A 13,222-nucleotide genomic window follows, 5' to 3' on the forward strand; every position below is an offset into this window, starting at 1 on the left:
CTCACTTGTTAAGTTTTGAAATGAGATTTCTTATTAAACAAATCAGTTAAGTAAATGGATGCTTGACTTACCTTTGGTTTTTGAATGAATCAGTGTTTTTGAACAAACTGTTCCGTTTTTACATAGAAAAGCAATGCAAAACAGCATGGTGGAATGCAAAACATCCCCTTATAGTGCTCTATCCTGGGAATGCTGATTGTTCATTAAATTAAAAAATAGAACTAACTGTAATTTATCCTATAGTTGGCTGGATTAAGCATGAACTGAAGCCAATAACTGCTAGTAATCATGTCAAGCTTTCTCAATTTTGAACTAAGTCTGAAAACATCTCTACAATGAACAGCCTGTACAACAAAGATGTGCATTTTTTTTTTCGCAGATGTTGTTGTTGTTGATTCTGAGGCTTGAACCAATGAGATGCAAATGGGTGAAGCCACATTATCAGTGGTGCACTGGTTTTGTTTATAGGGGACAGCAGAAGGATTATCCTCTCCAGTCCATTTCATTTGATCCATTTGGCCCAAAAGGCCTTAGCTTCAGCTGTGCCACAGCTTGGGAGCCACGAGTTTGTTATTGTCCCAACTTAGGCTGAATGGAGTGCTACAAATCCTGACAATAAAATATGCACAGTCAGAGCTCTGGCTTTCTCTCTCAGCAATGACACAGACAGAAAAGCAAAGCTTCTTTAGTGTTCCGTTTACTTATTTAGCCTTCATACACAAATATAAGTTTAAGTTTAAATCGATCTATCATTTATATGTGATGTCTCTGCAGAATAATTGATTACAGGGCTGTCGTGATGAAGTCATATATCTATACATCTAAAAGTGGACCTCTCTCTCTCTCCTCCCATGAGCAGGAGCTGAGCAGAGCGATTTACAGGCTGTCGGGTTGGCTTTGTTCCCGTGTAAGTCAGGTCTCGGTGGAGAAGGGACACATCAGTGCTCCAAATGGCCCCAGCCGTCTCATTGCATTATCTTCAAATGGCACGTCTGATGGAGAAGTTAGAGAACAGTTCCTAGATTCTCTCATTTAGATATGCCTCCTTTATTAACATGTAACGCTCCTAGATTGGCCGGTGTATTTTTGTGTTAAACCAAAATTGAACATGTTTACTTAAGTTCAAGACCCTAGTCTTGGGGATTTGTGGTCGTCTATGGGTTTGTGCATGTAATGTCCTCTAAGCAATCTTCATATGGATTCATAGTGTTCTGGGTGCCTTCTCATTGATAAAACATAAACAGTGCGTTAATACTGGGTCACCTATTATAGAGGGAGATTATGAGGAAGCTTTGAAAGCTTTCGAGCAGAAGAGGTGAGAGAACCAACTCCTTATTCTGCCAGCGGCCGATGTGTGGCTGCCTGGAGGGAAAGGAGCGCTGCACATGAAAGCTTGTTGATAATTTCATGAATGCCTGCACTGAAACACACACACACACACACTTGTACTGTATGTGATCACTTGTATATGGTCACATTTATGAATGTATATAAGTGTATTTCAGTGTGTGTGTGTGTGTGTGTGTGTGTATATACAGTCATGGCCAAAAGTTTTGAGAATTACATAAATATTGGAAATTGGAAAAGTTGCTGCTTAAGTTTTTATAATAGCAATTTGCATATACTCCAGAATGTTATGAAGAGTGATCAGATGAATTGCATAGTCCTTCTTTGCCATGAAAATTAACTTAATCCCAAAAAAACCTTTCCACTGCATTTCATTGCTGTCATTAAAGGACCTGCTGAGATCATTTCAGTAATCGTTTTGTTAACTCAGGTGAGAATGTTGACGAGCACAAGGCTGGAGATCATTATGTCAGGCTGATTGGGTTAGAATGGCAGACTTGACATGTTAAAAGGAGGGTGATGCTTGAAATCATTGTTCTTCCATTGTTAACCATGGTGACCTGCAAAGAAACACGTGCAGCCATCATTGCATTGCATAAAAATGGCTTCACAGGCAAGGATATTGTGGCTACTAAGATTGCACCTAAATCAACAATTTATAGGATCATCAAGAACTTCAAGGAAAGAGGTTCAATTCTTGTAAAGGCGGCTTCAGGGTGTCCAAGAAAGTCCAGCATGCGCCAGGATCGTCTCCTAAAGAGGATTCAGCTGCGGGATCGGAGTGCCACCAGTGCAGAGCTTGCTCAGGAATGGCAGCAGGCAGGTGTGAGCGCATCTGCATGCACAGTGAGGCCAAGACTTTTGGAAGATGGCCTGGTGTCAAGAAGGGCAGCAAAGAAGCCACTTCTCTCCAAAAAAAACATCAGGGACAGATTGATCTTCTGCAGAAAGTATAGTGAATGGACTGCTGAGGACTGGGGCAAAGTCATATTCTCAGATGAAGCCCCTTTCCGATTGTTTGGGGCATCTGGAAAAAGGCTTGTCTGGAGAAGAAAAGGTGAGCGCTACCATCAGTCCTGTGTCATGCCACCAGTAAAGCATCCTGACACCATTTATGTGTGGGGTTGCTTCTCATCCAAAGGAGTGGGCTCACTCACAATTCTGCCCAAAAACACAGCCATGAATAAAGAATGGTACCAAAACACCCTCCAACAGCAACTTCTTCCAACAATCCAACAACAGTTTGGTGAAGAACTATGCATTTTCCAGCACGATGGAGCACCGTGCCATAAGGCAAAAGTAAGAACTAAGTGGCTCGGGCACCAGAATGTTGAAATTTTGGGTCCATGGCCCCAGATCTTAATCTCATTGAGAACTTGTGGTCAATCCTCAAGAGGCGGGTGGACGAACAAAAACCCACTAATTCTGACAAACTCCAAGAAGTGATTATGAAAGAATGGGTTGCTATCAGTCAGGATTTGGCCCAGAAGTTGATTGAGAGCATTGCCCAGTCGAATTGCAGAGGTCCTGAAAAAGAAAGGCCAACACTGCAAATACTGAATCTTTGCATAAATGTCATGTAATTGTCGATAAAAGCCTTTGAAACGTATGAAGTGCTTGTAATTATATTTCAGTACATCACAGAAACAACTGAAACAAAGATCTAAAAGCAGTTTAGCAGCAAACTTTTTGAAAACTAATATTTATGTAATTCTCAAAACTTTTGGCCACGACTGTATATGTATACGTACAGTATGTATATATATATATATATATATATATATATATATATATATATTAAATACATTTGATAGAAAAATACAGTAAAACAGTACAAATTATTACATTTCAAATGACTTCTGAGATGCAAGTCCTACTTACTCCAGTCCTCATGAGTTACATGATCTTAAAATATTTGAATGACTACTTATGAAACGAATCAGTGTTTAGATGTTTAGATTTTTGCTAATAAAATTGTTTTAATACAAAACAATGTCAACTTAATTTTTGAGTTTCACTGCTTTAAATGTATTATTAAATATTTCAGAGAATTGTAATGTATAATGAGAGCACTTGGTCTGAATAATAAGAAGCCACAGACCGCTAACTTTGACTGACATGAAGCCTCACTGGTCCCTGACTAATTGACAGTGTAAATATTGTCAAGCATTAACATTTTCATGTGAAAGTTACTGAATGACTGCCTGCTCGGCTTTCAGGCTCTCCAAGCAATTTATCATCCTTATCTACACTGGGGTAATTTATCTAGCTGAGCAGAGAAAATATGTTTACACTGTGGTTCTTATAGGAAAGACATCTTAATATTCCACTTTTCTAATTGACTTGTCAAGCAAGGTGTGTCAGCAGACGGAGGTTAAATTACAACATTTTCTCCCCACAATTTCTCCCAATTTAACTCTTTCACAATGCTCCTACTTGCCTGACATGGAGCTTTTACAGTCTCTGCTTACCCCTTTGTTTAAAAAAAAAGAAAATAAATATACATCTTTTAAAAGAACAAAAGTGTTATATGCAACAGAATGAGAGTAATCTAAAACTAGCCTTAAGAGTCCTTGTTGTTGATAGGTACGATATTTTTAGTACAACAATTATGTAGAGATAATTATATCTCAGATAGCAATTAATGGAATATAATTGTTCACCATACATAACCGCAAAACTTTCCAAGCCTGACATATATCAAGTGTCAAGAGTAATGAAATCATATTAAAACAGATTTATAAACATATTCTGTTTAAATTTTATAGTCTATTATAGACAATATTTTCTGACTAGAAAGCTGCACAGCTGTGCACTAATCTAACCACTAAATTACTCTGCAAATTTAAATGATGACCAATGATTTTTGCACATAAAAAGGCACCAGATATGATTCAGTAGTACAATTTTATTTAAAACTAAAAAAGTCAGCAAGTTGCAATTAAATTAGTTCAATGCACAATATATAGTAGTTTTACATTTTGGTATGTGATGCATACATTGTGCAACAACCTCTGATTACTCAAATATACATTAATGGCTTGTTCCAGACAAACTATAACACTTATCTGTTCTGACGACACATCGACTTATACTTATCCCTATAAACATTTTCTCTTACTCTGTACACACAATAGACTGTCAAGAAGGCAAATATTGATATGTACATTCATGCAATACAATTCTGAGTACCTTATACAGTAAATTATGTACAGTATAATACACATGTATCTTGTTGAACGGGTGAATGACTGTACAGTAGATTGTGAGAATGTTTTACAGAATATGAAGAGGGATATTTGTTCACATAAGCTTTTATGTTATGTAAACATCATTGCTCAGTATGATTCATAGTTCAGTGTTACTATGCATGAGCAGTGCCTCACTGTTTTCTACAACAAGCTCCTGTTTATAAAAAAGAGGTGGGGGGGGGGGATCTAGACATGTTCAATATACAGTTCCAATGAAAAATAAATGAAACAATAGAGAGGATCTAAAGTGATACAAGCTAAATGTAGGGTTTAGCTTGTTTGATGAATCGCCTTGATACATCTTTAAATCACAGTATTAATGACTTTAAAAATAGCTTTAAACCATCTTCGTAAAAGCTTATAACACCCTAGTTTTTATGAGTTGCCAAAAAAGGTCAAGAAGAGACTTGATGTGAATCTAGAATGATTTCAAAGAGATGAACAACAAATGTTGATGTGAATCACTAACCAAATAACTGTTTTCTGTTTTACTGTATTAACCATACTGATTTGAGGAAATGACTGACTAATGTAAAATCTATATATTTCCCATAGTTTTTTTTTAATATATATATATATTATGAATTGCAATATTATGGATCACTTTCATGAACACATCCTGACTAATTGTGAAAGGGTAAACCGATCTTGCACATCCATCATATTGTGTACATTCCATATTAATGTTACACAGAAAGCCAAACTAGTAAAAGAATGATGCACCATATATCAGGACCATATCTGTTATAAGAGAACATTAGTCAGTTTTTAATAAGCATGTGTGTACATATTGGATATTTATTGGCAGATAATGGATATTTAATTGTGAACACTTTTGTTTTGTCATGTCTTTTGTCTACAGCCAACTTAAAAACATTATGGCAGCGATTTACCCTTTAATAGCACTAGTTTCCTAAAGAGTGCTTTCCTATAATGGAAAATCTGTTATGATTTTTAAAATCTCAACTACTCGATCAATTATTCATCTCAAAATATAGAGTTATCCATATTTCATACTGTACATAATGGTGTCTATGCACCCAGACATTGCTTTGACAGCCACAAAACCTAACAGTTTGTGGTGCATTTAATTTTTTGACAAAATAGTACAGATTTTAATATCAGCTATTTATCAGCCATAATAACATGAAATTATTCATCAATCCGTTCCTAAAACTAATCCATCATGCTTGTTGTTGTTTTTTACTGTATTTATAATTCGATATCTTTCACATGTGGGCTATACCATCAGACAAATTTGAATGCAAATGTATATAATGATCATACTACAAGCTGCTAATTATCAGCAATGCTTTTTGTATTCTAAACATGCACCTCAAGAACTCAGTCCTTTCCAATTGCATAGTAACACAAACCGCAATAAATTCCTGGGTGATAAAGGAAAACCCTTCTTATTCTCCATTGTATATTTTGCTGCACAAAATACAGGATCATCCGATCCCTTTTGTTGATTGTATCAAAACAATGGGGCCAATGCAGTCATTTAACCATTAAACACTCACACAATCTACATGAGGTGAAAGAACCCTTAATGTTAAATGAGAATCACTGCAAAGACAGAGTTAAAGACAAGAGAAGACAGGAATTTTAAAACATCATTGCATTCAACAGAAAGTGCATGCGTTTATTTAATTGTTGGTGTTGTATACTGTCCTCAAAGGGGCCCCGGGGGGCCCCAGGTTGAGTCTTGTGATACTCGTGCAGCTGCCAGCATCGCTAAGAATTTCCACGTCTCCTCAAAACCTGCTTATACTTGCCTGTACACATCAGTCATTACATATTCACTTTTGTCTTTTCTTTAAACATCATTTTATGTCCCAAGAAGGGCAGCCATGAGGTTTACCATTCCTAAATTCATAATATACCTTGCGTCCATCTCATAAACCCAAACAGAGATGGTGGTGCTGTAGGGTACAGAGTGTTCACTGTAGCATGGCCACTATACGCCAGTGTTATTGGTTTCCACTACCTGCTGTTTACAGCGTGAGCTCATGGCATACTCCCCTCGGCTTGTGCCGTTCTCTTCTTTTCGAAGGGGTTTCCTGGAAAAGAGAACAAAAAGATTAAGCTTCAAACGACTATTCTTGTTCAGACTGAGGATGCTATTGATCGGGTTGTAGAGGCTTGAGCTTAGTTCAAAGAAATACAATGTCTCAAAGGCAAACAGAAAAACTAGGAAAGTAAAATACAGAGTACTTACAGCAGGTTAAATCTAAATTGTATTTTTTTTTTCTGTGCACCATATTTGTTCTATCTTACAATCAGTGCTTCAGGAAGCCCCAGTGTACACTTTTAGATGTTCCTTGAGGCTCTAACAAAGTCTGGATTGATAAACAGCAGCACAGGTCATCAAAGTGAGTTATTCCGCAGTTTAAATGACTTCCCGCAAGCCGTAATGGCTGCTGGACTTAAAAAGCTGTGGTATGCGCTCTGGCCTGTCCGTTCTTTATTACGATTTGAAATATGCAATCTGACTGCAGCCAATTGCCTTCATAACTGCATTAAAATCCAGAGCTGCCCAAACAGTGGAGCACGCAGATCCAATCTGTTGATATTTTGTTAAATCATGTCAGTCACATATTGACTTAATGGTAGAGAGGGCCTGAGGTAAGAGCTGAGAGATAGATGCTGGGCATACACATTTTGTAAGATGCCAAAATGAATATCAGTAAAGGTTTGAATAAGTTAGGGAATATTTAATGCTTCAGCTTTTGCAAAGTAAGGCTGTACAGAAATGGACAGCCTTGAAAGCAGCTATCAACAATGTTCAATAAGCTAATGGAGTAGCCTGATGCCAAACTACTACATCATTGCTAAAATGACACTTTCGTTCAATAGGACTCAGCTACTGGTTTATGTAAAAAATGCCATTCAGAATCTCCATAGTGAAATTGATTTTTAACAATACCAGATAAATATTTGAAGACAGCCTTAATATAACTCGAAGGCTAAGTGCTGAAGTATGCCTCCGTAGAAACCATTAGCCTGCTTCCTTTTTTAGTAAATCCGAATTAAGTGAAATCCACTAAGACGACAGTTACCATGGAAATGACACTAAAGTTCACTAAATTCACAAACTAGTGAAATTTCTATCAAACTGATAACTAGAGAATGGCTCAACAGCACAGCAATATAATATAAAACTACAATATATACATTACCATTCAAATGTTTGGGTCACCCTATGATGACCTCAAATTTCCTGAACAGATTTCACATAGATTTTACAAAATACTTAGTGTACAAAATAATATAATAATCAAATTTACACAATTTATTTTGTAATGTTCTATGCAAAAGACAATGACTGCAGCTGAAATCAAATACTTTCAGAGTACATACAGTATTCAAAGACCCTTTTATTTATTTTTGTTAAACAAATACAATTTAACCACAAGGAGCAACTTTAGTACACAGAGCACTCACATTTTTTCCCCACCATTACTGATCAGAGTTGTCTGGGCTTCAAGGCTTACAATTGTGTGGAAATAGAAATATGTGGATTTGACTTATAAGAGTAGAAGAATAAGAAGTGTGTGGTCACTGAGTTCTACAGTAAACACACCAGAAGCTTCAACAATAACAGTAAATACCAGAAAGAGAGATTCCACATCACATTAATGATTAGGTCAGGAAAAATATAAATGGTCATGAGAAAGAAAACAACCTGACCTTTACAGAGCCCATCTCTACTGTCTGCAGCACTCTGGGGTCTGTCTGGAGGACAAGACTAATTTCATAAACAGGGCTTGAGCTCATTAAAATTGACCCGTTTCTTCCAGAGAAATACACATGAGATTGCAACTTGTTGAATGAAGGCTGCTTTTGCAGACAGGATAAGATAAAAAGCATTTGTTTTAGCTGACCCATATGAAATGTCATTGGTGTGTGGAGCCAAGCTACAGCTTCAACATCCATCATTTAAACATGGTAAAATGTTTTGGACCAAATCAACTTATTAGAATGATTTCTGAAGTATCATGTGACACTGAATACTTTGGAGTAAAGACTATTGTAAATATTACATTAAAATACTACAGAAAACAGTTTTCGAATTGCCATTATTGTTCACATTATTAATGTATGTACTGTATTTTTGATCAAATAAATGCAGCCTTGCTAACAAACAAATACACAAAAATCTTGCCAATCTCTAACTATTTCTCTAATGGCAGTATATAACTGTTTCAAAGGATAGCTCATAGTAAACATGGTCCAAATTTGTTGACTTTCATAGTATGGGGGAAAACAGTTGAAAAATTCTTCAAAATATCTTCTTTTGTGTTCTGCAGAAGAAAAAGTCTATATATTGTCTGAAATGACAAGAAGGTGAGTAAATAACAGGGTATTTAATTTTTGTGTGCATTATCACTCTAAATTATATTTCCTTTTTTCTGCTGTTTGATTAAACAGCATATTATTATGAGCATAGACTTTGTTCCTGCTCTTCAGCTTCTAAAGAAGACCTTGAATTTCAAACCTTGAGCAACAAATACAGCTATACCTTCAACTGAATTCCTTGTCGAGATTGATTAAATGTTCAGAGGTAGCTAGCGCTCATCTGTTGTGATAAACACAGTCTCTGTCTCTTGGGCAGGACTGATGAGACAATCCCATAGCTCTGCAGGGGCCATCTGTCACAAGATGCCCCAGGCTGCAGGGCTTTCCTATAAAGACATCCTCTTGGCTTTGCATGATTTACACAAGGGAAAAGACTCTGCCTCATCTGATTTTAGAGGGGTGGAGTGGGAAAGGAGGAGGACAGCAAGAAAAAAAATGCAAAGGGAACATCCTTCCTTTCAGAAGTCAACACACATGGAGAGATAACAGTTACATTATCTTTGATATAACATTAAATAAAACATAATTAGCTTAACTAAACACAAAGATTATAGAAGCATATTATAAATAAAAGAAGAGCTGTAGAGCTGCACTGTAGGGCAGGGTCACTTAAGGACTGGTCTTTGTCTATTTGAGATGCTTAACGGCTGGGCAAAAAAAAGAACAATTCGATACAAATGGAAACCGCAGACTCCATACTAAATAGTCAGATTATTTAAGCAAAGAAGGCCATTTGGATTGTTCACATTATCCCCGTCTTCTCAATTCACGTACATCCTGTCTGGAAGTCCACTGCATAAAACTACCGTTTATGCTTTTTCAGCTAAACGGTAGTTTTCCACTGAGAGCTTGTTTTAGTCCCCCTCCAACCTGCTAAAGGCTCATGGACTCCAGCAGTCGTGCGAATGTCCCTCGAGTCGTGTTGCTCTACTGCACCGTGTGCAGATGCCCTGACAGTCCCCCATTTCTCTGTGGACTCCAGCACTAAGCTTATGTAACGTGCCAGGATGGGAAGCCAAAAACTCCTTTATCTTTCCCCTGAATCAGCACTGACCCTGCTCGCTTGCACATTTTCTCTCGCTCTGTTTCTGCTCTCTACCACCTTTTCTCACTGATGGACAGTAGCACCTGAGAGGTCCTCATGGCCATTCCCCAGACATTTCAGCACACTGTTTGGCTGCCTGGGTCATGTGTGACCTCTCCTCTGAGATCGACACATAAATCCTATGGGGAAAATGTGGGCCAAAAATGTCTCTCGGGCTAAAATAAATGCTGATCAGGAAGGATAAGTTCTAAAGAACAGCTGAAGTTAGAAAAACAAGCGATAACTTGTAAGAGCCATTCTCTTAGGGCTGCACGATTAATGGTATTTTAATCTCGATAACAATCACAATGTGTTTACTAAGGTGAACTAAAGAGATCTTATTGTAAAGTGATACCTATGGGTCTTTATAGTTCTTTTGCACTTTAATATGTGTAAAACTTTTAACTTTATCTATTTTTCTGTATTGCTTTATTGTATTTAAATGTTTAGTTATTTTTGTCATAAGACAAAGTTATGTAACCTGTTATACTGGATTATGACCACTTTTTTTAAACTAAATTGTAATACCATGATAATACCGTTACCGTGATAAATAGCATTACCAATGAATCGAAACATGAAAATCTGATACCGGCATATCCCTAGAATGCACATAAACAGTCTACATGTTTACATTTACTCATATAACACTCAAGGTTTCTTGTTTGGTAAACACAGGGTTGGATCTTCAGTGGTTCAGCTAGTCTTTTCTCACTGAAAAGAAGCCTGAAATATCACTGAAAAACATTTAAAAAAAAACACATCCCTCACCTCCAAATGTGGGCCTGGGTCCTTAATAATACATGACGTGTAGTACAGACATGGCAGAGAGCTACACAAAAGATTACAGGTAAAGCTAAATATTTTATAACCTGGCTCTTTGGAATAGGCACCAGAATGTATTCATTTCCTCTCAAAATAAACAGAGTGTGCTGAGATTGTTTCCATATGACTGCAGGATAAGTATAAGTTAAATGATGCTGTACAACTGTTATGTAGGATCATAGGCGTCGATTTCGGGGGGGACGCGTCCCCCCCAGATTTCGTCATGAGTCATTTTGTACCCACCACTTTTTTTTTTTTTTTTTTTTTTTGAAAACCTCGAGTTCAATTTAGCCGTTCTGCTGCTGCGCTGGCTACAAGCTTTTCTGTTCATTAAAACTGCAACAACTGTAACATTGGGATACGTTCTAGGTTGGGGGAGGGGGAGGGAGAGTCATCGTGTCACTGAGGCAGGTGCAGCTCAGCTGACGTGCCTGTTCACTTTCACTTCTTCTCCGGACTGGACCATTTTGTTCGTGGTGCTACTCAGGGGCGTCATGCATTCATGATTTTTGAGGGGGCACATTTTTTTTTTTTTGGGGGGGGGGGGGTAAATATCTCGTTTCTCAAATATGTGTAGGTAAACGCGTTTTGCACCTTTATAGATTGCTATTTGATCAATATATGGAAATGTAGTGTAATCTATTAACTACACATAAACACCTGACTTTTTACTTAAGTGCCATATCATGCCATAAAATATTTTTAATACGACTGAATTTGCATTTAATGTAAATTTTAATAACAATATTGTAAGATACTTATTTTAACACTTTCATTTTACAGAGAGTAAAGAACATTTACATGATCAAAAAACATTTTCATTCAGTCTAGCCAGAGTTCAGGCACTCTCAAAAACTCCCATTAAAATCACTGAAGCACTTTACATTATGAAACGAATATCTTACTTACATTCGTACGCACATCTGCACTTTTTGTTGTTTCTGATAAAAGAATTCGCTAAATAATTCAGTCAGCGAGCAAGTGAACAAAACACTGCGTTTCAGTGATGACTCTTCTGGACGTCTCTGATTGGCCATTGCATCCATAAGCGCAACAGAATAGTTTCTGATTGGTTATCATGAAGCGTTGTACGAACGCGTCTGTCTCTGGCTCAGCGCCAGCCAGCGAACGCAGATTTGAATTTAGCAGCTGATGCTGTGCACTGAACGATCTAATCACAACGCTGTGATTGTATCAAATATATAAAAAATATTATTCTGCAATTTTTTTTTTCGTTTGGAAGCTGCATTTAAAATCCACTTGGCTCAGAAATCTGAGGGGGCACGTGCCCCCTCACTTCGAATGGGCACGACGCCTCTGGTGCTACTGGCCGCCTGCATGAACATGTGGAGGAGGTAACGTATTAATTTATTCTTGACAATCAGTAAAAACTCCTTTCTCATAGTTTTGACAAAGAACAGCACGTTAGATTGATAGCTTTTAGCAGCTAAATTCTATCATTGACGTTAGCCGGCAACATCAGCTTCTAGAAGCCAAGTAGCTGCTAACTGTCACAGTAAAGTTGCAAACTCTGGTCACAAATATAAAAGGAAATAAAAGAAAGAGTACAAAGGTCGGTAGAGCGGTTATCTATTCTCCTCACACTCACGCATGCGCAGTTCTAATTTTTTTTTACCTCAGGTTAACATCAAAGCACAAAGTGACCGTTACACAGGAGTTCAAAATGAATTATCTATGCTACCCTCTGCCAGTCTTCCCATGTGTTGTATTTTTAACAAAGTAAAATTTATGGAGTTGCGGCATTTGCATGTTATTTTATGTAAAAAGTGATTTATTAGTGGTTAACTTAAACCAGGTAGGATCAGGCGGTCGATTCAAACATGTACGGTTAATTGCTGTGTATATTGCCTATATTTCTGTCACTGATGCCAATCCAATAAATTTTTTTATGGTCCTTCCTTCTTTATGCATTCCAGCCAGTGTTGAGCTCCAGCCTTTGTGTGTGGACTGGACTGAAAAGAGGTGGCCAAATCTGACCAGGTATGGATGTGAATTCAGCAGATTTTGAATTGTTTGCTAAACAGAATTTGAGTGCTGTTTTTTAATTAGGCTACTATTTCTAGCAGAACACTGTGTGTGTGTGTGTGTGTGTGTGTGTGTGTGTGTGTGTTGATTGTAAAAAAATAAAAGAAAAATAAATAAAGTGCATGTGAATTCAGCAGATTTTTTAATGATTGCAAAAAAATTAAGGATTGCTTTTTAATTGCAGAACACAAAATGGAACACAAAATGCACTTGTGTAAGTGACAAGCTGGACAACTGTCTACTGAGTACACATGCATTGAACAAATTAACGACGAGCAAAAGAGGAACGATTAAAAGACAATTAAAA

At 37.2% G+C, this 13,222-nt stretch overlaps 1 protein-coding gene across 3 annotated transcripts in view; it reads right to left on the reverse strand.

Annotated features, from left to right (window-relative positions):
* Positions 1 to 5,676: 5,676 nt before the first annotated feature.
* Positions 5,677 to 13,222, reverse strand: part of LOC132106787 (proline-rich membrane anchor 1-like) — a 41,890-nt gene continuing 34,344 nt past the window's right edge. For 2 of the 3 annotated variants that reach the window (XM_059512779.1, XM_059512778.1), the window contains exon 4: positions 5,677 to 6,661. In XM_059512779.1, the coding sequence (XP_059368762.1) occupies positions 6,559 to 6,661 (103 nt within the window). In that variant the 3' untranslated portion in view covers positions 5,677 to 6,558. The remainder of the gene's footprint in view (positions 6,662 to 13,222) is intronic. The other variant, XR_009424199.1, reaches the window with a different exon arrangement.

Source organism: Carassius carassius, chromosome 27 (genome assembly GCF_963082965.1).
Source record: "Carassius carassius chromosome 27, fCarCar2.1, whole genome shotgun sequence".
In the NCBI taxonomy this organism is placed as follows: domain Eukaryota; kingdom Metazoa; phylum Chordata; class Actinopteri; order Cypriniformes; family Cyprinidae; genus Carassius; species Carassius carassius.